A 27,370-nucleotide genomic window follows, 5' to 3' on the forward strand; every position below is an offset into this window, starting at 1 on the left:
ATCTGGTGGTCACAGACACCCACTTTTGAAACTTGTTTGATGGACAGCCATCATAACCGACATGTCCTTCCCCAGATGTTTTTGTACCTTCAGAGGAATTTACAGGGCAGCGGTTCCTCTAAAGATGCAGAGGTCACTGCTGGGCCGGTAGTAATCTCTATATCTTACAAGCAGTATTCAATCACAGTGGCAGATGTAATTACATTTACCACGATGACTGACAGATTAACATTAACATTAACATTGGCAAGTCGATTCACGGCCTATAAGCGCCAAGCAGGCTTTTTTGGTCGACAGAGCCTGGTCCAGACTATCGATCAACGACTGGACCTCCAAGTTGGAAGATATGCCTCTTCCTTGTGAGTCGGACCCAGTTAAGGTGGATGCCAATATTAACCATTGGCTGTCTGCTTCTTTGGACGCTCTCATTCCGAAAAAGAGAGTTCAAAAGAGGGAGAAAAGAGTAGGCTCTGCTCCGTGGTATTCTGTCGAGCTTCGTACCCTTAGGAAGGGCTGTAAAAAGCTGGAGAGGTTATGGCGGAAGAAATGGGAATCATCCAGGAGAGAAGAATATCGTGTCGCAATGAGGGGCTATAAGTCCGCTCTTCGACAGGCAAAAGCCCTATTTTTTGAAGAGCGTATAAAATCTGCCTCTAGCTCTTCTAGAGAGAGTTTTAAAGTGGTCAAAGAACTTCTCAAAGTTCCCGAGCCGGCTGTCACTTATGACAAACAGAAATGTATGGAGCTTGCAGAGTTCTTCCACACAAAAAGTGTGAAGATCTTAAACACTCTGCCCCAACCCATGCTGTCTCAGGATAATGGTAAGCTGAACTTAGGAACACAGGCCAGAGAGACAGCTATACATCTCGACTCCTTTGGCCCAGTATCAGTGAGCGAGGTATCCAAAGTCTTAGCATCCCTGAAAAGTGGCTCCCCTATGGATCCGGCCCCTATGAAGTTCCTTAAACAAGCAGCAGCTTCCATTGTGGTTCCGGTGACAGACCTAATGAACGCCTCCTTTGCCCAGGCCCTAGTGCCTCCTACTTGGAAAACTGCTGTTGTTAAGGCTCTTTTAAAGAAGCCCAATTTGGACCCTTCGGACCTGTCAAACTTCAGGCCCATCTCTCTGTTGCCGGGCCTCGGTAAACTTGCGGAACGGCTGGTCAATCAACAATTGTCAGCCTTCTTGGAGTCCAACGGACTGCTCCGTGTCTCGCAAACCGGCTTTCGCCCAGGTCAGGGTACCGACACTGCTCTCTTGGCGGTCGTTGATGAAACCAGACGTATTCTGGATTCAGGAGGGTCAGTGGCAGTGATCCTCCTGGACCTCAGTGCGGCGTTTGACACCGTGAACCATCAGGTGTTGATTCGGCGGCTGGCTGAGGTAGGGGTGTTTGGGGTGGCCCTGCAGTGGCTGAGATCATTTCTCACCGGACGATAATCAGGTCTGGGACGGCGGCGAGCGATCTAAATCGATTCCCCTCCAGTGTGGAGTGCCACAGGGCTCCTCCCTTAGCCCTACTTTATTTAATGTTTATATGGCCCCCCTGGAGGACATAGTGTCCCCGTATGACATCAATATCGTTAGTTATGCGGACGACACGCAGTTGGTGGTTTCGTTATCCCAACTGGGTGAAAATCCGGATATTCTGTGCTCCTGTCTGTCGGACGTTCACACCTGGATGGAAGAATCGGCCCTCAAGCTGAACGGTTCGAAGACGGAAATAATGCTGCTAGGGAGCAAAACTCCTCGCCTCCCTTTGACCAGCTGGCCGAGCTGTATGGGAGACCTCCCGGACCCCAAAGAGGCGATTAAGAGCTTGGGAGTCTGGTTAGATCAAGACTTGTCATTTCGGAAACAAGCTAAGAAAACTGCAGGAGTGTGTTTCGCCCAGTTACTGTCTGCCCGAAAAATGTTCCCTCTCTTACCGGTAACATCGAGGAAGCTGTTGATTCAGGGCCTGATAACATCCAGACTGGATTACAGTAATGCCATCTTGCTGGGCGCCCCTGAATCCACCCTCAAGACACTTCAGCAGGTCCAAAATGCAGCGGCAAGGCTGCTTATGGACGTTCCGAGGACGCAATCAGCGAAACCCGCTTTAAAGGCGCTGCACTGGCTTCCAGTGCGGGAGAGAGTGATATTTAAGGCACTTTGTACAGCCCACAAAATCCTTTCAGGGAAAGGTCTCCTCATTTTAAAGAATTTAGCGATCCCATACAAAGCAAGCAGAACGTTGCGATCTGACCAAAAACACCTTCTTTTAGTCCCCAGAGTTAAAAGGGCTCGCACTGGCGGGAGAAGATTCTCATTCAACACGGCAAAGCTGTGGAACTCGCTCCCCTCAAAATTACGCGCCGAGACCTGCATATTGCGTTTTCGCAAAGGCCTTAAAACCTTTTTGTTTCCCGCTTGAGGGCTTTAAATTGGCCGTTTTTTACTATCTGATGGTGTCTGGAAAAGCGCTGGGATGCCTAAGGGTAGCTGCGCGCTATATAAAATTTTAAATAAATAATAATAAATAATTAGCATTATCTGGCCCTTAGTCTGAGGAATGCACTCAGAGGGTGCAAGCATCAAGAAATAAAATAAGTAACACAGTCAAGCGAAGAAAGGATAAGTTCTATATGCATTTAAAAAAAAAATTAATGTATTGCCTTACTATCCCAAAAAATGTGAACACAATTGATAACAAAAAAATAGGTTTTAACCATTTCAAGGTACGTCAACAGGAACAGAAGGGTCAACATGGAAGTCCACGGAAACTGGAGCTATGGAACGGTAAAAGTAAAATTCCAGGGGGGCGGAGCTTGGCCGTAAGCAAAGATGGCCGCGCTCTACTGAGCTCCGCATTTAGTGGTTACTAATCCTGTCATCCAACCATAATCGGATATTTGCACATCCAGCACCGGAATCGAGGTCCCTGGGGTTTGAACGACCTGGCCAGGACCGTGAAAACCGAGTGAGAGCAGCGGCCGCGGGTCTACAAGAGAGCCCCGGAGACGAGCCGAGAGCCATGAGGCCGTGATCTGGGAAGTGGATAGGTGCTCCAGCCGCAGAGTGACTACCTGGTGATCCCAACAGAGTGAGAAGATACCTTGGGGTGTCCCATGGAGTGGTGAAGGGTCTTGCAACTGAGCCGCGTCGGGGATGCCGTGGAGGAGGGTTGGAGTGTGCTGGGGCTCGTATACCGAGAAGATGGCGCCTGTTCCCCAACAGCGATAGCAATTGTGAGGGGCGGTGCCCGGTGTCGCGGCGGAACATTCCCAGAGTGTATGGAGTGCTTTGCCTGGGTGATCTAAAGTCACCAAGTGCTGCGGGGAGCCGTGGCCCAAAGACTCGAACCACATGTGGGGGCAGAACACACTTGTCACCAGATCAGACAGTGAAAGTTTGGCGCCAGGGCGCCACTTTGCCCACGAGATCCTCGGCGGCCCGAGTAGAGTTAAGAGGTGGCACACAACAGTCCACCACAGACCTTGGGAAACGTAGCGCCACCGTTCGGTTTGGGCGACGAGAGGGTGGGAGAAGACAAATAAAAGTGGGCACATTGGGCGGCCAGGTGAGAACATATAGGGCGGCCGGGTGAGAACAAGCCCACGGAGTGCTAATACAACTGCTGTTCGGCCCCCAGGTCTAGGATGGTGAAACCCAAGGGGCAATCCACAACATAATCCAACAAAATGGACAGCTACACAATCCCGAAACCTCCACCCATAGGGGGTAGCAAAGAAACCCCGTATCGCTCCCTGAAAACCATCATGGCCGCCACATAAGACTTAAAAAGCCCCTTGGAACCAAAGATAGACACAGTGACAATCTAAGTAACTCTAATCCAAACAGACCTATCCAAGCTCAGAGAAAAAGTAATGACCGCTGAAACACAAATAGCCCAACTACCATCAGTGACTAAACGACTAGAGGGGCAAGTGCAGAAATTAACCCACCACACCACGACGATGGAGGCTAAGCTTGCAGACCAGGAGGACAGGGCTAGATGGAATAACATTCGAGTAGTGGGGGTCCCGGAGGCAACAAAAGGCCCCGGCATGGAGCTGTTCAAGGAAGATTTTATTGTGAATAAGTTGAAACCTAAGAGACTGTCCACATTTTTCTCCATCGAAAGGGTGCATCAGGCCTCGGTCCCACCAGCCAGGCCAGGACAATAATCGCAAGAATCTTAAATTATTGTGAACGGGATGCCATCCTTCAGGCAGCCAGGGCCGCAGGATAAATACAGTTCGAAAATACTCAACATAGATTCTTTCCAGACTTTACCTTGCTGATGCAGAAGCAACAAAGGAACTTTGAGGAAGCAAAAAGGAAATTATGTGAGAAGGGAAGCAAATACATGATGCTGTTCACAGCCAAGCTCAAAGTCATTATGGACAGTAAAATCATCGCATTTCACCGACCCGGAGGAAGTATGGAAATGGCAGGAGGGGTGCTATCCAGGAGCTCAGACCCAAATAAGCATGCCGTGACAGAACCAAAGAGACCCCAACCGAGAACAACGATTCAAAAGGGGGTGGTGATGGACAGAGTATCTGAATTAAGCAGAACACTCCTACCCAGTCAAAAGATCAGGGCTTGATCCATCACCGTTTTTTAGCTCACTGCACCATCCCAGTTCAGAACCTGGCTACATGCAAATTAGTCTGACCCTGGCCCAGTGCATCATGGGAACAGGGCAGACCAAACTACCAAGCCAATTCTTTACTGGAAAGGAAACAAGCTTCCGGGGACCGGTGTCTGGCATTACAGCCGTCTTCGGCCCGGCTTGCTTGAATCCTGATGGTGCAGTGAGCAAGGGACTCACATCTGAGCATACCCTTCCACACTTGTAGTGGCCAAAACGATTCAAAAGGGGGTGGTGATGGACAGAGTATCTGAATTAAGCAGAACACTCCTACCCAGTCAAAAGATCAGGGCTTGATCCATCACCGTTTTTTAGCTCACTGCACCATCCCAGTTCAGAACCTGGCTACATGCAAATTAGTCTGACCCTGGCCCAGTGCATCATGGGAACAGGGCAGACCAAACTACCAAGCCAATTCTTTACTGGAAAGGAAACAAGCTTCCGGGGACCGGTTTCTGGCATAACAGCCGTCTTCGGCCAGGCTTGCTTGAATCCTGATGGTGCAGTGAGCAAGGGACTCACATCTGAGCATACCCTTGCACACTTGTAGTGGCCAAAACGATTCAAAAGGGGGTGGTGATGGACAGAGTATCTGAATTAAGCAGAACACTCCTACCCAGTCAAAAGATCAGGGCTTGATCCATCACCGTTTTTTAGCTCACTGCACCATCCCAGTTCAGAACCTGGCTACATGCAAATTAGTCTGACCCTGGCCCAGTGCATCATGGGAACAGGGCAGACCAAACTACCAAGCCAATTCTTTACTGGAAAGGAAACAAGCTTCCGGGGACCGGTTTCTGGCATTACAGCCGTCTTCGGCCCGGCTTGCTTGAATCCTGATGGTGCAGTGAGCAAGGGACTCACATCTGAGCATACCCTTCCACACTTGTAGTGGCCAAAACGATTCAAAAGGGGGTGGTGATGGACAGAGTATCTGAATTAAGCAGAACACTCCTACCCAGTCAAAAGACCAGGGCTTGATCCGTCACTGTTTTTTAGCTCACTGCACCATCCCAGTTCAGAACCTGGCTACATGCAAATTAGTCTGACCCTGGCCCAGTGCATCGTGGGAACAGGGCAGACCAAACTACCAAGCCAATTCTTTACTGGAAAGGAAACAAGCTTCCGGGGACCGGTTTCTGGCATTACAGCCGTCTTCGGCCCGGCTTGCTTGAATCCTGATGGTGCAGTGAGCAAGGGACTCACATCTGAGCATACCCTTCCACACTTGTAGTGGCCAAAACGATTCAAAAGGGGGTGGTGATGGACAGAGTATCTGAATTAAGCAGAACACTCCTACCCAGTCAAAAGATCAGGGCTTGATCCTTCACCGTTTTTTAGCTCACTGCACCATCCCAGTTCAGAACCTGGCTACATGCAAATTAGTCTGACCCTGGCCCAGTGCATCATGGGAACAGGGCAGACCAAACTACCAAGCCAATTCTTTACTGGAAAGGAAACAAGCTTCCGGGGACCGGTTTCTGGCATTACAGCCGTCTTCGGCCCGGCTTGCTTGAATCCTGATGGTGCAGTGAGCAAGGGACTCACATCTGAGCATACCCTTCCACACTTGTAGTGGCCAAAACGATTCAAAAGGGGGTGGTGATGGACAGAGTATCTGAATTAAGCAGAACACTCCTACCCAGTCAAAAGATCAGGGCTTGATCCATCACCGTTTTTTAGCTCACTGCACCATCCCAGTTCAGAACCTGGCTACATGCAAATTAGTCTGACCCTGGCCCAGTGCATCATGGGAACAGGGCAGACCAAACTACCAAGCCAATTCTTTACTGGAAAGGAAACAAGCTTCCGGGGACCGGTTTCTGGCATTGCAGCCGTCTTCGGCCCGGCTTGCTTGAATCCTGATGGTGCAGTGAGCAAGGGACTCACATCTGAGCATACCCTTCCACACTTGTAGTGGCCAAAACGATTCAAAAGGGGGTGGTGATGGACAGAGTATCTGAATTAAGCAGAACACTCCTACCCAGTCAAAAGATCAGGGCTTGATCCATCACCGTTTTTTAGCTCACTGCACCATCCCAGTTCAGAACCTGGCTACATGCAAATTAGTCTGACCCTGGCCCAGTGCATCATGGGAACAGGGCAGACCAAACTACCAAGCCAATTCTTTACTGGAAAGGAAACAAGCTTCCAGGGACCGGTTTCTGGCATTACAGCCGTCTTCGGCCCGGCTTGCTTGAATCCTGATGGTGCAGTGAGCAAGGGACTCACATCTGAGCATACCCTTCCACACTTGTAGTGGCCAAAACGATTCAAAAGGGGGTGGTGATGGACAGAGTATCTGAATTAAGCAGAACACTCCTACCCAGTCAAAAGATCAGGGCTTGATCCTTCACCGTTATTTAGCTCACTGCACCATCCCAGTTCAGAACCTGGCTACATGCAAATTAGTCTGACCCTGGCCCAGTGCATCATGGGAACAGGGCAGACCAAACTACCAAGCCAATTCTTTACTGGAAAGGAAACAAGCTTCCGGGGACCGGTTTCTGGCATTACAGCCGTCTTCGGCCCGGCTTGCTTGAATCCTGATGGTGCAGTGAGCAAGGGACTCACATCTGAGCATACCCTTCCACACTTGTAGTGGCCAAAATGATTCAAAAGAGGGTGGTGATGGACAGAGTATCTGAATTAAGCAGAACACTCCTACCCAGTCAAAAGATCAGGGCTTGATCCATCACCGTTTTTTAGCTCACTGCACCATCCCAGTTCAGAACCTGGATACATGCAAATTAGTCTGGCCCTGGCCCAGTGCATCATGGGAACAGGGCAGACCAAACTACCAAGCCAATTCTTTACTGGAAAGGAAACAAGCTTCCGGGGACCGGTTTCTGGCATTACAGCCGTCTTCGGCCCGGCTTGCTTGAATCCTGATGGTGCAGTGAGCAAGGGACTCACATCTGAGCATACCCTTCCACACTTGTAGTGGCCAAAACGATTCAAAAGGGGGTGGTGATGGACAGAGTATCTGAATTAAGCAGAACACTCCTACCCAGTCAAAAGATCAGGGCTTGATCCATCACCGTTTTTTAGCTCACTGCACCATCCCAGTTCAGAACCTGGTTACATGCAAATTAGTCTGACCCTGGCCCAGTGCATCATGGGAACAGGGCAGACCAAACTACCAAGCCAATTCTTTACTGGAAAGGAAACAAGCTTCCGGGGACCGGTTTCTGGCATTACAGCCGTCTTCGGCCCGGCTTGCTTGAATCCTGATGGTGCAGTGAGCAAGGGACTCACATCTGAGCATACCCTTCCACACTCATGGTGGCCAAAATAATTTCAAAAAGGGGGTGGTGATGGACAGAGTATCTGAGTTAATCAGAACACTCCTACCCAGTCAACAGATCAGGGCTTGATCCATCACCGTTTTTTAGCCCACTGCACCATCCCAGTTCAGAACCTGGCTATATGCAAATTAGTCTGTCCCTGGCCCAGTGCATCATGGGAACAGGGCAGACCAAACTACCAAGCCAATTCTTCACTTGAAAGGAAACAAGCTTCCGGGGACCGGTTTCTGGCATTACAGCCGTATTCGGCCCGGCTTGCTTGTAGTACTGTACTGTACTGTAGTCGTTTTATAGTGCAGGTTCAAGCTCAGGAAATAACACAAAGAAGTTACAACACTATACAGACCTACATCTTAGTCAGCATGCATCCCACCAAGAGACGGGAAAAGACGAGGGAGGTCAAATTAGACTTAGCCGATGGCGTCCCTTGAAACTGCACGAGGACACTTAAAAATTAGGTCCTGGATTGTCAATGGACTGAATGGAGGGTTGAAGCGAACGATGGTGCTTCAGTTCATTAAAAAGTATACCCCAGATATCGTTTTGAGTCAGGAAACCCACCTTCTTGGCAATCAATGCAAAGCACTAAACAGATATGGATATACCTTGCTGACACACGCAGGTTGTTACACAACATGGTCAGGGGGGTGGGTATATTATGTAGGGCATAAATTCCTTATACCTCGACAACACAATGCTCCGACCCGTTGGGCGGAGCATTGTGGCGGTGAGTGGCCAGTGGGATGTTAGGATCTTAAACTTATGCTCGGTGTACGGCCCCCGGGGCTACAGGGGCAACTCTCTACTTGGGGGGTCTAGTGCTACTGGTGCTCCCAGAGGGCCGGTTAATAATTGGAGGCGATATGAATGGCGTAGTATCGGGAGACCTTGACACCGGAGAGGCGCAGTGGCGAAAAGACAATTGGGCCCACTGAGCGAATTCCTCGAGATATTGGGGCTAACTGATATTTGGCGACGTTTACATCCTGGGTTTAAACAATACACACGTTTCATCACCTCACCAGGCTTGACTACATTCTCACTCCGGTCCAAAACCAGGGGGATTTCTCACATAGCACGAGGAGTGTCCACTCCTCAGTAGAAGTGATTCTAGAAGGACCACTGAAGGACCATACCCACCCCCCCCCCCCAGACTGGGCCCATGGTATCTTAAAGACCCCAAATTCAGGGGTGCTCTAAGGAAAGGGGCGGAACAGTAATTTATAGAAAATGTGGGTTCAGTTGATTAGAAAGTAAAGCTCTGGAAAGCGTTCAAAACGGTGATAAGAGGGCAGGCACAGGTTCATATAGGAGTGTCCAAAAAAGAAAAAAATCAGAAAAGTCTTGCCCTAGAGAGGGAGGTGTCAACCATTGAGGTCCAACTTCGGAATGGGGAGACAGATGATACCAACACAAGACACAAGTTACAACTAAAGCAAAAAGTCTTGAGGGACTTAATGGATGACAGTGCCAGAACCTTGGCCCGGGCCACACAGCATAGGCTATATGACGTAGGTGATAAAGCAAATAAACTTCTAGCATGGCTAGATAAAAAAAGAATGGAAAATAAATGGGCCCCCAGGATCATAGACGAGAACAGTCTCAAACACGAGGCTGGCAGGAAAAATGACAGAAGCCTTTGCCACATGTTACGAGTCGCTATACCTCTAATACTCTACAAAAACTGAAGTCGAATGTACGGAATTCCTAAAAGACATTTGAATGCCGTCCCTATCCGACGCTGACAAGGAAATGCTGGATGGTGATTTAACAGTAGAGGAACTCAAAGCGGCCACACAAGCGCTACAATCGGGAAAAGAGGTTGGACCGAATGGTCTGCCGGTTGAATTGTTTAAATCACTACTAGATAAAACAACGGAACACCTACTTGCAATGTACACAGAGGCCAAAATAGAAGGGGCTCTCTCACCCGATCAGAGGCTGGCGATGATTTTGAAGTAATCCCAAAGGATGGTAAAACCCCGAGAACTGTGGTTCATACCGGCCAATATCTCCGATAAATTATGAGGCAAAGGTTCTGGCCAAGGCGTTGTCAACATGACTAATGAAGGTAATTACGTCCCTTATAGATCCAGATCAGGCAGGATTTATGCCACACAGAAGCACAGGGCTCAATCTAAGGCGCTTGTTTGGGGTCCTACACATAACATCCATAGATGATTCAAACCCGTCTGCCTTGCTGTCCCTAAACGCCAAAATGTCCTTCGACAACATAGAGTGGAACTACCTGTTTGCGGTGCTGGGCCACCTAGGCTTCGGACCTAATTTTACCCTATGGGTGAGGCTCCTATACTGTCTACCTCTCGCACAAATTAGGGTTAACTCAACTATTTCCTCAGCTTTTACATTGCACAAGGGCACAAGACAGGGGTGCCCCCTGTCCCCACTCCTTTTTGCCCTGGCCCTTGATTCCATGGCAGTGTGGATTTGTTGTGATCCACTGATTTGGGGGATACCAATCGGGGAGGAGTGCGAAGAACGCATATCATTATATGCTGAAGACGTTCTACTATACGCAAGCAAACCCACGCAGTCGGTAGACAGGATGCTCCAAATCTTCTTTATATATGGTAATTATGCCAGATATCGCATCAACTGGGATACATCTTTGCTATTCCCCCTAGCGGGTGGCACCCCGACACTCACAAGTAGATGCGCGATCCCAATCAATCCCAATTAAAACAATGAAATATTTGGGAATTAATAATACCAGAAGCCCGCAAGAATTTTATCAGAGAAACATCGAACAACATCTGACCCACTTCAAGGCACATGCCGAAAGCTTGAAAACACTTCCCCTCATCATGATGGGTCACGCGGCCCTATACAAAATGATGACCCTCTCACGACTATTATACACCATACACCCCTAATGAGATTCCAGACACATTCTTTACCCGAGTTGAGGCTGAATTACGAGCCTTCATTTGGAGCGGCGGCACGCCGCGAATAGCTCTGCGGAAGCTACAAAAAGGGGTATACGATGGAGGGTTAGCAGTGCCAAATGTCAAGTGGTATTACTAGGCCTCGCAGTTAGTATGTGTTAATGATTGGGTGTTCGGAGACAGGATAGATCCAGACTATCAAGTCAATAAAGTATGGGAGAGGGAGGACACCCACGCCTCCTTTACAACTCAAGGGAAACCGAAAACCTACCACCACACACGCAAACAGTTATACAGGAAAGGAAAGCGTCCACAAATACTTGGGCTGGGATGACAAATTAACGGAGAAGACCCCGCTATGAGAAAGTAAACAACTCGATGGGAACTGCAGAGCTTCTAGAATTGGAGTTTGCTGGGCTTAGAAAGACTGGGGGATGTATGGAGAGGCAGGGCCTACATAACATTTGCAGTCTTGCAAAAAGAGTACGAACTAACACAAGGAGAGTGGCTGAGCTATCTCCAACTGGGACATGCCCTACAAGTCCATATACAAGCGGGGACTGAGGTGAATGTTTGACAATGTTCTGCATTCTGTCCATCACCTGTTGTTTTTGCCTTTGTTGCCCCGAGTGGGATGGGTATGCTCAGACGTGAGTCCCATGCTCTCCACACCACTGGAGTCAAGCTATCCAGGCTGATGACGGCTGATAGCCAGAAACCGGTCCGTGGATTCTTGATTCCAATCCAGTAAAGACATGGCTTGGCAGTTCGGGCTGGACTGTTCCCATGTGGCTCAGGGTCAAGGCTGATTTGCATATGGCCATGTCTGACCTGGGGTGGTGTGGAGTGCAAAAAACGATGGATTTAGGCCCAGATCTCTATACTGGAGTGAATGTATGACAATGTTCTGCATTCTGTCCATCATCTGTTGTTTTTGCCTTTGTTGCCCCGAGTGGGGTGGGTATCCTCAGACGTGAGTCCCATGCTCTCCACACCACTGGAGTCAAGCTATCCAGGCTGATGACGGCTGATAGCCAGAAACCGGTCCTTGGATGCTTGATTCCGGTCCGGGAAAGACATGGCTTGGCAGTTCGGGCTGGACTGTTCCCATGAGGCACAGGGTCAAGGCTGATTTGCATATGGCCATGTCTGATCTGGGGTGGTGTGGAGTGCAAAAAAAACAATGGATTTAGGCCCAGATCTCTGTACTGGGGTGAATGTATGACAATGTTCTGCATTCTGTCCATCACCTGTTGTTTTGGCCTTTGTCGCCCCGAGTGGGATGGGTATGCTCAGACGTGAGTCCCATGCTCTCCACACCACTGGAGTCAAGCTATCCAGGCTGATGACGGCTGATAGCCAGAAACCGGTCCTTGGATGCTTGATTCCGGTCCAGGAAAGGCATGGCTTGGCAGTTCGGGCTGGACTGTTCCCATGAGGCACAGGGTCAAGGCTGATTTGCATATGGCCATGTCTGACCTGGGGTGGTGTGGAGTGCAAAAAAATGATGGATTTAGGCCCAGATCTCTGTACTGGGGTGAATGTATGACAATGTTCTGCATTCTGTCCATCACCTGTTGTTTTTGTCAAGCAAGGGGGGACGCGGTTCACATCAGTCTAAGATTATTAAATTTGTGTGGCAAAAAACTCTGTAGGGCGCTGTATCGTGCCCTGGTCTGGAGCTAGAGGCACGACAGAAACCAACCGAGCAAGAATCCCCCACGCTACACGATGTGATGACCACGATAACTAGTGTGCACACTTTCTTGGAGGGACCCCTAGACTCCATCACCACAGACATATCCTTGCTCTGGGCGGACCATAGGAAGATGGACTCCAGGGTCAAAGAGGTTGAGGATGCTGCCCGAGACTTGAGTGCAAAGGCAACAACGCTAAAGAAAGAAGTCTCTGATCTTCAAATTTGCACCAAACCCCTAACAGAGCAGCTTGATGATTATGAGGGCAGATCAAGACGCAACAATGACTGTATTCTAGGAGTGCAAGAGAGGGCCGAGGGACCAGCAACTGACTTACTTGTCGAGGACTTGGTAATGAGCACCTACAAGCTAAAAACCTTTCAAACTATTTCTCCATAGAACGAGCATATCGCATGCCAGGGGGCAGGCCTAAGCCAGGGGCACCTCCCCGACCCTATTCTTCGAACTGCATGCAGTGCTCCGCCCCTCAAATATGAAAAAAGCACAATATTATTTTTTCCTGACTTCACCACAAAGGTACAGAGACAACGACACTCCTTCCTGGAGGTAAAAAAAAAAAAAACCTTAGAGAGTGGGAAATTAAATATTCAATGTTGTTTTTAGTAAAATTGCGAGTCGAGGCGGACGGCAAAAGTTGTTTTTTTACCGAGCCAGATGATGTCTGGGATTGGCTGGATGGATGGCGGAGAGTAGGCGATTGAGAGAACCCGGACCAGCAGGATCGACGAATAGGGAAGACGCAGAAAAGACAAGACACCACACAAGGAGACAGAGACCAACACTGCATGGGCGGCTTGTAAATCGACTGTAAAGATTCAGAAAAGGATCAGGCTGAGAGGTATTTTTTTGAGAAATGGGGAATCAGACAACACCTATCGGTGCTTCCCAACCTTGACGGATAAGTGACCTTGGAAACCTTTAAGATATCATCAGCCTGAAACAAGCCAGACAAGGTCGCTCAAGAGGGAGAAAAGCGGAAACAACGACCAGTGGTCATCGACACAAGGAGCGGATAAGTGTAAATTGACTGTTCACATATGTCTCCTGTAGCAGATGGAAACAGAGGTCAGTGAGAAGAGGAGGTTTGGCATATGACTTCTCCAACACAGGGATGGGAGGAGGATGGGTACTCTGCACAGTTGGGGAGGCGGGCCGATGGACACCGTCATGCAGGGAGGCTGGGTGGGTGTAGGGGGGAGTTGCTGTTGGGGGGGTTGCAGAATTGTTTGTTTTATTGTTCATGCTCAGCAACGAAACACATCACAGTGGTCGCCTTCAGAGTCGAACACACGGCCACACACCTTAGAGACACCAGGGTTCGTGAAAGGGGGGTATCATATTCATGTCTCGGCTCAGACAAAGTAGTGGGAAAGGGAAGTAGCTCAGTAAACTAGGAACCAGGACAGGTGTACAGAGGGAGACTTCTGGTTTTTGTTTGCCTGGGAGAGGGGGCCCATGTAGATCCTTCGCTACTCCGTCATCAAATAACACACACCCATCACCATGGCTAGTAAGAAAGGAAGAGACCTGAGGTTCCTCACGTGGAACGTGAACGGGTTAGGTGATAAGCTAAGTGTCAGACATAGCACTATTGCAAGAGACCCATCTCATTGGCAACACCTCTAAAGCCATAAACCAATGGGGGTATCAGCTCATAGCACATGCAGGATTAGCTCCTAGCTCCAGTTGGACGGGCATCCTTATTCACAAAAGCTGCCTCTATTTGGTCACCAAAACATGTGTTGATGCACAGGGTAGATACGTGGCGGCCATTGGCACATGGAAAGGGAAGCCCCTGAGCGTATTGTCAATATATGATCCCCCTGCACTACAGCAAACCACATTAATTGACCAAGGTAAATTCATTTTAGACCTCCCAGTGGGTTCCCTAGTTATAGGAGGGGATTTCAACCCAACGCTGAATGGAATCACTGACCGAATCCCACCGCGTAAAGACCCTAGCTCCGGGTCTAAGTTGGTGGAATTCCTCTCGGCCCTTGGCTTGGTCAACATCTGGAGACAGCTCAATCCCACTGTCTGCCAGTATACCTTCAACTCAGGAGCCCATGACAGCCAGTCCCGTATAGACTACTTACTCACCCACACCGAAGACGCCCCTGATTCTGTTGAGGCCCGTTGTTTGGCAAGGGGAATCTCCGACCACTCTCCAGTATTCACTAGGATGGCTGTGGACGTTCCACCTTAGCGCACAACCCTCACAATGAACCCATGGACTCTCAAAATTCCACAAATTAAAACAGAATTGTTGAAAGATACCAATCTATACTTCAGCGGAAATATTGGCCCAGTGACCTCGTCTCAATCTATATGGGGAGCATTCGGGCCGTTATAAAAAGTTGAACCTTTGCTCTAATGATGGGGCCCACAAAAATGAACTGACAAACCATAGAGAAAAGCTTGAAGAGATCTTAGAGGATGAGAAAAACCTTACCCAGGCCAGGTACGACTCGATCATACAAACACTAGACTCCAAGAGGCAAGATTATAGACAGCTTCCTACAGAAGCAGCCAGATCCAGGCAAAAGACAATATACCACAAGATATATGAACACAGGGAGCGGACAGGTAAGCAATTGGCTTGGCTCGAGAGAAGGGAGCAGGTGCTAATATGGGTCCACCGGTTGAAGGGGACAGCGGCATAGGGTAGGGACATAGTCGACCATAGGAGATAGCAGACACATTTGCCACTTACTTCGAGGCGGTCTATGAGTCTGCCTCTGAGTCCACTGCTCTTGATACCCGAAATCTACTTGCAACTATCCAGGTTACTGGCCTCTCTTCAGAAGAGTGGGAATCCCTCGAGGGAGACCTGACAGAAGAAGAGATACAGACAGCAATCCGAGATATACACTCGGGTAAGACAATGGGACCCAACTGACTCCCTATTGAGTTCTTTAAACTAGCTGCCACTAAGTTGACACTCCACCTTCGAGAAATGTATCTAGATAGCTACCAGAAAGCGTTACTGCCAGCCGAGATTCGATTAGCTACAATAGTTGTAATACACAAGCAGGGCAAACCAGTGGCATAATGTAGTGCATATAGACCCATCTCACTCCTTACTGTAGCAGTCAAAATCCTTGCGAAAGCATTAGTGAACAGACTTATCCCCATAAACACACATCTAGTTCATCCTGATCAATCAGGCTTTAAGCCAGGCTGAAACACTGCCTTATATCTACGCTGTCTGCATAGTGCTCTGTGAAGAGCGGATACAATACGGGCCGACGCTGCCCTGATCTCTCTCGATTCCAAGATGGCATTCGATACTATTGAATGGCCTTTCCTGTTTACAGTACTGGAACAAATGCGCTTTGGACCCAACTTTATGAAATGGGTTAAGCTTTTATATACAAAGCCAGAAGCACAAATAGTGGGTAACTGCCACACATCACGACACATCCACCTGAGTAGGGGAACTAGACAAGGATGCTCCATCACCATTAATTTTCACGCTGGTATTAGAACCACTAGCGACATGGGTAAGGTGGGACCCCCTGATACGAGAACTTAAATGGACAGAACAACACAAAATCTTCCTTTACACGGATAACATACTATTATACATAGCATCCCTGGCATCGTTAATTCATCGCATCCTACACATATTTCGTATATTCAGCAATCACTCTGGCTATACTATAAACTGGACCAAATCCCTTTTATTTTTAGTTCATGGCCCTAAGTCAAACTTGCCAAAAGGCTAGGACATCCCCGTGGTAACAGAGGGTTTTCGATATTTAGGAATCTACGTAACCACCGACCCAACATTATTCTATGACACTGATTTACAGGGGCCATTAACTCGCCTGCGCACTGATGTTCGACACTGGCGAGCCCTCCCACTGACCCTGCTGGGATAGGAAGCTCTTTTTAAAATGTTGGCATTGCCTCACTTCTATATACACTGCAAAACACTCCCTATAAGGTCCCAGATTCCTATTTTACGAACATTGAAAGTGCAGTGCGAACTCTGCTGTGGGATGGGAGGGCACCACGTATTGCAATGCAGAAACTGACGGGGGATGGTATGATGGTAGGATCGCTCTACCCGATCTCAAGCTATACTACTGGGCGTCCCAATTGACGGTTATCAATCGCTGGGTCCACTGTCCGCAAAGTGAACCAAGCCTTCATACAGATAGATGGCTAATGGGAAAGGGGGGATATCGTAGAGCCCTCTACACGAATCCCAAAAGCCTACAACTTACAGGCCCCACAGCCCGCTCTATAGAAATTTGGCAATGGGTTACTAAAAAAATAGGGTGGCATAAAAAGATCACACAAGTAACCCCACTATGGGGGCCCGAATAGTTAGGCAGACTGAGCGCTTGTCCCGGATTTGATAAATAGGACCTAATAGGCTTCTCAGTTGTGGAAGACATTTGGACCAAAAAGGGGCTGATATCATTTTCAGATCTACAGAAAGAATATCAAATGGCGCATTCTGAAACCTTCAGATACCTCCAGATCAGTCACCCCATGAAAATAGCGATACCTGAGGGAAGCTCTCTACCTGAAGCATTCCCTCTAGAAGATAGATTGCTACTAGTTCCTATGCCCAAGAAGGCCATATCTTTAACATATAAGAAGTGAATTAATAATCAACCGGATTTGTTGACACACATTAGACAGCAATAGGAGGTGGATGTGGGAGACATAGAGGAAGAAGACTGGCGGGACGCACTGGCCTCCCACTGGGAAATCGCCATCCCCATGAGACTCAAATTGGTTCAACTCAAAATTCTACATCGAGTCTGCCTGGCCGTGAGAACCCCGGTTAAGATGGGGAGGAGGACGGACATATATTGCCTCCGAAAATGTTCCCAAGAGGGAGCCTTTTTCCACACATTGTAGGAATGACCGGCCGTCCAAACATACTAGGCTGCGGTTATGTCTAAAATGGAAAATGTGTGTGGGGGGGAGGGGTGTCTGGGGGAGGAACGCCTTCCTGAACTTCTGCTTATTAAATATATGGGAAGGCACCCACCTAACCCATACCGAACAATCCTGGGTCTCATTGGGGTGTGCCCTCGCAAAACAGAACATTGCCCAGAAATAGGGAGTCGAGGAACCACCATTGATAAAAAGATGGGTAGTCGACATGGACAAGGCTATGATAGCAGAGAAAGACGACTTTGAAAACAGGGTTGCCCTGAAAAATGGGACCGTAAGTAGGCAGCTTGGATAACATATCGAGGCGAAATATGCTTGTCTCCCACTGTTGAATTACGCCAGAAGGAGGAGAGGCCGCGGGGCTCCCTGGATGCAGAGGGCGAGTTATAATAATGTTGGAATGTCTCGGACTGATACGCCAATTGTAATGAGCATCTGTGATGTACCTGACTGTTGTCAAATTGCTACCTGTAATGCTGAGCTTTTTGTTGTTTTGTCAAATAAAAAGAATTAAAACAATAAAAAAAAAAAAAATTAAGTATAACAATACAAATGAGATATATGGTTACAGACCCCACACTTATTCCTTAATCTCCCATACATTTCGAGTCTAGGCATGTTTCACCTGAGTCCTACCACCTGTCCCAGGACCAGCCCCAATGCGGTGAAGGTGGCAGAGGTCATTGCTACTGCTCCTCGAAATTTCTTTGGCGCACTCTCCCCGAGATACATTGGCTGGATGTTCATGCTTACACCTGAGCAGAAATAGAGGCATAAGACCAATGTTAGCATTAAGGTCGTAGTATGAAAAGATATGAAATATAAATGTTTACATGAATTGTCGACATTTATGGTACAAATGGCAGCTAGCTGTCCTGAATTCTTTTTATAACACTTCACCAGAATCCCATCGCTTGGATTAAAAAATGCAAGTGTGAGTCAGAAGACTACCCTGTACTTCCTTCCCAAGGTTATTTTCTCTTTCCAATTGTCTTTTTCCACTGATTCCCTTCTTGTTCTGCACACTCTTTGCTCTTCAAGGTCTCAACCCTCACTGCCCATCACAAAGGACTCTACCATTAAGTGCTTCCTAAGGTCCATATATACACACCTTTACATTTTCCAGAAAATACTGAATAAATAAGAACTGCTGTACCTTGTGCACATGCTCAAGGCTCTAGTTGTCCAAAGTACATTACGAATCTATTGAGTTCTCATACTACCGTCTCCAAAACACAATCACAACAACCATGGGTAAGTGTTTTTTCTGTGTTCCTTCCTTATCCTTGCCATTCTTTATGTCTATCAACAAGAAAACACCCAATTGAGGCCCTTTCTTCCCTAATCTTAGTAAAAGCCTTCTGTTGTGAACTAAGCCACATTCATTTCAAACTCCAGTTGAGTTGTACTAAGATCTCTAAAACTAGAGAAATGCAAAAAGTAAAGATAATATATATATATATCAATATATAATTGAGTGAGGACCAATGGAGAGCTTTCAAATGTGGTGGAACTGGGAGCGTATAGAGGGAGGCCTCAGAAATTAATGTTTGAAGGGCATCTAGGTGGATAGAAATACAGTGAGTGGCATCAGACAAGGAGGGAGTGTGATTAGAATAAGCACAGTATCCTCTTGTATTTTTTCCTTAACGTCTTAGACCCATGTGGGAATCAGTATACTTGACAACACAAGTGAAAAGTGTATTATATTTCGAGAGATACGCGTCACAGTTGGTTTTGTGTCATAACAGTTCAGACTATCTATCTATCTATCTATCCATAAATATATATATATATATATATATATTCCAGCTCATGAACCGTTTCATTCAGGAAACGAAAAGCGCACTCCAGGGGTAAAGCAGCAAAGTTTATTCAGCCCACAAACACTCGTGCAACATGTGTTGCACGAGTGTTTGTGGGCTGAATAAACTTTGCTGCTTTACCCCTGGAGTGCGCTTTTCGTTTCCTGAATGAAACGGTTCATGAGCTGGAATATTTTTCACGAGTATCGGCGTGGAGCCTGCACCCGCTGTTAAGAGTGCCCTGGGATTACCGGTACAACTTGGAGCTTCAATATATATATCTATATATATATAGATATATATATATATATATATATATATATATATATATCTATATATATATATATATATATATATATATCTATATATATATAGATATATATATATATATATATATATATATAGATATATATATATATATATATATAGATATAGATATATATAGATAGATAGATAGATAGATAGATAGTCTGAACTGTTATGACACAATACACAATACCATATAAATATATATATATTTATAGATAGATAGATAGATAGATAGATAGATAGATAGTCTGAACTGTTATGACACAAAACCAACTGTGACGCGTATCTCTCGAAATATAATACACTTTTCACTTGTGTTGTCAAGTATACTGATTCCCACATGGGTCTAAGACGTTAAGGAAAAAATACAAGAGGATACTGTGCTTATTCTAATCACACTCCCTCCTTGTCTGATGCCACTCACTGTATTTCTATCCACCTAGATGTCCTTCAAACATTAATTTCTGAGGCCTCCCTCTATACGCTCCCAGTTCCACCACATTTGAAAGCTCTCCATTGGTCCTCACTCAATTCTGATACAGTGTTTCGAAGTAAAGCATTAAAGGTGATATCTAATATGTAACCATCACTTCTTTGGTTTAGTAAAACACAAACTAGAGACAGCAGTAGCTTCTAAAGACGGTGATGCAGTTTCATGTAGTCATCCTGTAAGTGTTACTTTCTGGCCTTCCAACTGTGTCACTGTTGATCCATTGCTTGGTATGACAGAGCTTACATCGCACGCCGAGCAGTAGGAACCACTATGCTGAAGATGGGATAACGAGCCGGTTTAAGATCACTGGACAATACACTTCCAATGATAGACTTTTGCATTATAAAGTAGCCCTTTCTTGAAGCTGGAATCCTGGTTTAGTCCTTTTGAATGAACTGGATTTCAAGTACAAGATTGCAATGCCTTGCAAATGTAAATAAAGCTCAAGGTTGAAGCATGGTGTATCCGTCGACATGCAGGCATATACTAAACATGTAACATATGAATACATGGAATAAGGAAGCCTCCATTCTAACTTCATTTTGCAATACACCATAAAGTTAAAAACCACGATAATGCTCTTCAAATCAGCCACACCTCATATGTAACACACAAAATCCCTCCTTCTGCGCTATATGTTACTTTCCCTCTTTACAATATGCCATCAATCCATAAAAGGTAGAATTGACAACGTCTCTAGCCAAATGGACAAGATTTAACTGGTGCAGGATACAGTCTAACTGAGCCCTGCTGTGCAGCATTGCTCAGGCACTGCCTCAATATGTCGCCTAGGGGACACTGCACAGGTGTGATATAAGACCCAGCGCCAAGCCAACAAAGACCAAACCATACGCACCAGAATTGATCCCAGCAAAGATCCTTCCCAGCACGATCATCTCAAAAGACTTGGCAAGCTGGCTGAACCCACAGAGCACGGCAGCGATGATCACAAACAGGTTGTTGAAAAGCAGCGAATTTTTCCTTAAAGGGCAAAAATAGAAAAGGATAAGGGACAGCACTGCCTGACCTTGTAGGTTTCACAATTCAACGCTCAGAGATGTTTATGTCTGAGATTCAAATGTTAATCAAGCATACTGACGCACTTTGTGTGCCTGATAAGCCGATCAACACAGCCTTACCTTCCCAGTCGGATAGCCATGGGTCCGGCCAGCAGAGCCCCTAGGAAGCCCCCGAGGGGGTATACAGACACAATGATCGACCAAATAAGAGTAATGATGTAGCTCTCCAGGACATTGCCCGTGCGATCCAACCACGTTTGATTCACAAACTTCTGAATGTGCTGAAAGAGAGGAACAGTATTCTCAGTACTAAGCGGTCAAGAGTAATCTACTTCTTCAAACACAACATCCTCAATATCACTCAGTGGCCAATAAAAACAAGAGCTAAGAAAACATTAATTGCATGAAACTTGGCCCTTGGAAACATTTAGGACCACTTTCTGAGCACCCCGGAAATACAGTGCAGCAGTTCTGCTAACAATGTGGTTGGTCCCAGGGGCAGAATTAATACATGTTGTTTACTGCTAGGAATGCGACATAACATGTGGAGTCTGAGTTAGAACATCTTATTTATGTGCATGTTCCATCTTTCTGACCAGTTTTCCCCATACAAATGTTGTTAGGTATAAGCCGCTGAACCGTCGACTAGTATTTTAAGATTGGAAATGGCTGAGGAGGGCATCACAGGTAAGCAAAATCACCATACAACTAGCATTACTAGGATTTGGCATCAAAATAACTGATAATGCAAGGGATGTAGTGTGCTAAGCACACAAACGGGTAATAATGAGCCTATACTGCCTACACTTCAGAATGTGCTCGATATTGTCAGTGAAGAAAGGTTGTTATGTTATTCATGACTGCACAATATAGGGATAACAGGAATTTGTTTTTCAAATGTAACGAAAGCATAGAGGAAATGGATCTTAGCAATGAAGAAACCATCTTACTTGGAAAAGAAGTAATGAACAAAGTAGATATACTTAAGCACTGTTTATTGCATATTGGTCAGTCTGATCTTTGTTCAGACCTAGTTCAAGTTCAAGTTCCAAAAAATTGTATAGCGCACTACTCACCCAGAGGGTCTCAAGGCGCTTGAGGGAGGGTGGGTGTGTTACTTATCGAAAAGCCAGGTTTTTAGCTGCTTTCTGAAGGAGAGGTGGTTCTGTGTAAGGCGGAGGTGAGTGGGGAGAGAATTCCAGGTTTTGGCCGCTCTCGTGATCCTGTGAGGGGGCTTCAGGTCCACGTACACTGCTCTGCTGTGCAGGCTAAGCACGTCGGTTCTTTGCTCCCATTGTGTCTGCAGCACAACGTTGGGCTCAGAAACCCTCAGGAAACAGTCCGGGGAAGGAGGGTCTGTATCATTCTCTACATTGGCCCTCTATGGGTACATTGGTGGTTGATATCCATGAGTGCCCCATAAATGCTTAGCAGTTTTAAGGAATTTAGCTATTGAATACCCTTTTCTGCACCAAATGGGTTGGCCACGGTTCTGTCACATCCCAAATTCTGAATAAGGGATGCACAATCTCTCCTGGTCAGATTTCTTCCTTACACGTCTTTGGTTACTGACCTTGCCTATTTCTTAAACCTCTTAGGGGATTGAGTGCCATGTTTTTTAGACCCAAGACTCTTAGCATATCAGTTCCTTGAAAGGTTGAAGTGACCTCAGTGACCTCCTAAGCAGGAAACGAGAGATAGTAGTATTATCACACCCTGAGCACCAGCAGTGCATGGGTAAACATTACAAACAAGTGGTGCCTGTAATATTTTCTTATGTGTGTAAGTTGATCTCAGCGACTGCTGGCTGGCATTCCAACATTATTTACTGTAAACAAGGAAACAGACTATGTAGGTGTTCAAGCAGTGTGCTTGCTTTTAATCAATAGGTAAGCATTTATAACATAAAATGTAGCACTTTCTTGGTGCTCCTAGTCGTCACACAGTGAGAAAAAACAGTTATGTGATAAGTCTGTAAATATGAGTATGGCTTCTGACCAGAATGCATTCACAAATACTAACAAATATTTAAATCCATGGCATGAGGTCATTTATAGGATCATCATTAGGACATGGCAAGTAACAAGCTTGCATGTACAACTCTGAGGAGAAGTGAAGGCTGACACTCAGCCATGTAAGTCAGAACAGAAGTGATGCAACTCAAGAGCTTCAGTAAAAGTAAACATGTATTCTGTCTCAGGAACAGAGGACTCACAGAAGCGGAAAAGACGAAAAAAATAGATAACAAGAGGAACAAACAATATTAATTAGTAAGGGTGTCAAAATGTGTGTCCCTTACGAGGCACACACATTTTCACCAGGTACAAAATTAAAATGTCGTAGGTTGGTGCTAAAGAAAGTGAGTTGCAAAATACTGCACAGAAAAAAGTAGACTGCCAAAGACCTCAAAATACTGCTTCTACTGAAGTAAGACAGGAGCCAAAAAGTTCTCCCTGGATTTGCAAACCTAGTGGGGTGCCATAGCTGACCAACAAACCAGGGCAGCTGTTCTTTAAAGTGTGGTGGTCGGGGGCGTGGCTACGAATCGACATGAACTGAGGTTACAGTAGCTCCTCTCGTATTATATGCTCACCGATAATTAATCCAACTAATGACTCTGTACCCACCGCCATAGTTCACGACCCATGAAGACACGTAGCAGGGGAGGTGGTTGAAAGCGATTTGGCCATCTCTGAGGGTTCAGAAACGCTGCGTCCTGCATCGGGCATAAAACTACATGAAAGCCGCGGACTCGCCTGTTTGGCCGAGCCCCGCGAAGCTGTCCCACACTGACTCGACGGTCGGGAGCCTCGAAGAATTCCCTCAGTGCAGGAGGAGGTCCGATCACCAGACCCAACTTCCCGAGACCCAGCAAAGCCAGTGTCGACCGGGAACCTGCACCGGTGAGCCCAACTGAATCCCTCGATGTAAACGGCGCAGTGCATCTGCGGTCTGCAGCGGCAATCGAGACCCCAGATGGGCTGCCCGGACAGCGACTGAAGGCATGGAGGGCGGGAGATTGACCACCCCAAGCTACGTACCTCAGAGAGGACGAGAAGACCCGAAAAATAAAGAGTGACACAGCAATGTGACTCTTGGTACCGGCTGCACTCGGTGAACCTGGCGGTGGAGGCCCTCCGTCCGATCACTCCATAGAAATGGCCAGATGTATCAAGCAAAATTGCGATCGCAAAATCATAGTGTACAATGTAGGGCCAGATGTATCAAGCAAAATTGCAATCACAAAAGGCGAAATTCGCAGAAAATTACACCGTTTGCGATCACAAAATCATAGTGTGCAATGTAGGGTAGAAAGGGCCAGATGTATCAACATTACATTTTGCGAATCTATAATAGTAAATTTTACCGATTCGCTATTATAGACTCGCAAAATGCAATGTATGTAGGAATCTGTTAATATTTTGCGATTCCTACGCATTCCTTAATTGCGACTCGCAAATAAGAATGGCTTCCCATTCATATCTATGGGCCAAGGGGCCCATAGGAATTAATAGGAATTGCATGCGCAATTTGTGAGTACCCAATAGGTACTCGCAAATTGCGCATGCAATTTCAAGGATGCAAGGCTCCAAAAGGACACCCTGTTACACCCCTGAAATGTGCATGTGTGCACATGTGGCGCACATACAAGCCCTAAGGTCATGTATGTGAGCCACATGGCACTTTGACAAATGCAAAAACGTGCATTTTTCTAGAAAATCGCAAATTACCACCAACTTGAAGTTGGTGGTAATTTGAGATTCGTTAAAGCAATATTGCAATTTGCGATGGCTACTAGAATAGCATTTAGGGAAACGCAAACTGCGCAAAATAGGGAATCACAAATTTTGTTCTAACTGTATTCCGTAGACTAGATACCATACTGACCATTCTCCTACGGGGCGGATCACAAAAAAGAATGAAACCTATTCCACTTAAACTACCTTATGCAAAGTGAGACTTAACAGTGGCAGATTATGAATGCTACAACTTTGCATTAAAGATGCAGCACCTGCCACTCGAGAGAAGAGGGCATCAACAGGGAACGAGGCCTCCTGGCAGGACGGAATGCCGTAGAATCTTTGGGAACAGCGCATCTGGCAGAGCAACCAGTCCCCTACCTTCTGGTCTTGATGACTCAAATCCGAGATCAATATTGCAAACGTGTGTTGGAGGGAATCCCCTTTCCTGTCAGATATGTAAATTGGGGATTTGCCTTTCTTCCACAGGATAAAACGGATGACAGAGAGGGCAGGCTGGAGGGCGGATGTAGCGACCTAAGGGATCTATATGAGGAGAGGACTTTATTTTGATTGACGAGGCTAGAAGAAAATTCTAGTTGGGTCCAGGCCAGTTTCTAACATTTACCAAGAGGACGGTCACAGCTTGGCGATGCTGGAGAGGGTTCCCATGGTGCCAGCAGGAATCTGCAACACTGCAGGGGATTGCGGACCTCGCCGATGAGGGTAGGAGAGTCTCCTGCCTATATACAGCATTGATACAAGATCGGAAATCAGAACATCTGAAGGTTTGTGCCATGTGGGAAAGAGACTGGGCAACTCCATTCACAGCCCCAGAGTGGGTTAGAGTACTACAATATCACAAAACAGCTTGCTGCAAAGCCTGCTTCAGCCGGGCTCAATTTACCATGTTACACAAGGCGTACCTTTCACAACAAACTCTCAGTTAAATATATCAGACTCAATTGGACAAATGTGCCAATGCCTCCTTAGTGGTCCAGATTTTATGCATTTGATTTGGGCTTTCCCAGTGTTTAGTGAATATTTGGCGAAGATCGTGAAGGCTCTGGCACTGGTTCCAGGAGTACGGATAGATTGCTCTTTGACCCAATCTATATTGGTGTTGCATCCTATACCTACGAAGGGAAGATAAGCGTAAAGAGTAAAGATTATATATTTTCTGCGGGTATTTGCCAAATGTAGGCTAACAATCCAATTAATGCAACCGATAGCCCTTCACTACAACTGTGGTATAAAGATATCTCGAATGGTCCCTACAAGATGCAATCCGGTTGGAAATGGTTCGGACTAATGAAAAATTGCGGGATGATGTACACGTCTGAGGGGAGGGGACAGATTTGCTTCTGGAGAGGAGTGGCACTCTCGACATGCCACAAACATCCAACCCCACACAAACCCAAAAATACTGTGCTAGTAGGGGAGATTGACAATCTATGTGTCTAGAATAGCGCATGGATATTGTTGGTGTTAAAATTGTGCTCCTGATTGGTCAGTGAATACTGGTATTACAATGATATTATTGTATATCTACTTTGTGATGAAAAAAATACAGTAAAATGTGTTTTTTTTAATGGGCTTATCGCCAAGGAAATGTGTATGCAAAGGTTTCTCACTGATGAGAAACTTTTGAAATGACTTGAGAAACTGAAGGGGTTTGCTAGAAGTAGTGCTTGATGATGGGACAGGGTATCCCAGGTCTAAATTGTATTGTGGTTTTATGAGCCAAAGTGTTATGCGGAGTATGAAGAGTCTATTGAGATACTGTCCTAGTTGTGCGGTGCTTTGTGTGCCCAGGAGGGATGCCTTCTTGAAAAATGTCTTGAAGTGAGGTCTATCAGCCTTTCAATTGGGTATTACTTGGCATAGATATTATAAATGTACAAAAACATTGTATTGTGATACGTAATAGGCTTCACTTTGTTTTAAAATAGCTGCCTGGTTCAGGTGAGCGCCTATGGGAGGAGGTGGTGGGCTTTAGAATTGTACTGTGTTTTAGTTACTTTATTAACCCGTTGACAACTTACCTGAAATGTTTTAGAAATAGAATGACCCATAACACTTAATAACCAGATAAAGAATACTGTTATTCCTTATAATATGTGTATGGAGTCTTACATGTACTCAGTCCTGCGCCCTGGAGTACAAAACCGCAATATAATATGGACAGCAAGGCAGAACAGAAGTAGAAGGGTCTGTCTGATTTTTCGCGTTGGACTGTGAATTGTTTTACTGAAAAGAACTGGTGCCAGAGCCTTAAGTTTCATGCTGGGTTTGGCGAAATCCCCATAGAATGTTTTACAATTCCTAAAATGAATGTGATATCAACAACCAAGCATTTACATTTTAAGAAAATGTTTTTATCAACCATTGATGTAACCCTCAAGAGCATTCACTCACTTTAATGTATTTCAATAGAAAACTCATGTTGCTCAAGAACAAAAACACGCCAGAGCCTAATCACCAAAACCAAATCGGTATCCTTCATGTAACCCTC

At 46.3% G+C, this 27,370-nt stretch overlaps 1 protein-coding gene across 3 annotated transcripts in view; it reads right to left on the reverse strand.

Annotated features, from left to right (window-relative positions):
• SLC2A11 (solute carrier family 2 member 11) overlaps positions 1-27,370 on the reverse strand; it is a 405,158-nt gene that overhangs the window by 38,311 nt on the left and 339,477 nt on the right. For all 3 annotated transcript variants that reach the window (XM_078667813.1, XM_078667812.1, XM_078667811.1), the window contains exons 3-5: positions 21,236-21,396; positions 20,953-21,077; positions 18,115-18,244 (exon numbers count right to left, since the gene is read on the reverse strand). In XM_078667813.1, coding sequence (XP_078523939.1) covers positions 18,115-18,244; positions 20,953-21,077; positions 21,236-21,396 — 416 coding nt within the window. The remainder of the gene's footprint in view (positions 1-18,114; positions 18,245-20,952; positions 21,078-21,235; positions 21,397-27,370) is intronic.

This window comes from Lissotriton helveticus, chromosome 11, assembly GCF_964261635.1.
Source record: "Lissotriton helveticus chromosome 11, aLisHel1.1, whole genome shotgun sequence".
Classification (NCBI taxonomy): domain Eukaryota; kingdom Metazoa; phylum Chordata; class Amphibia; order Caudata; family Salamandridae; genus Lissotriton; species Lissotriton helveticus.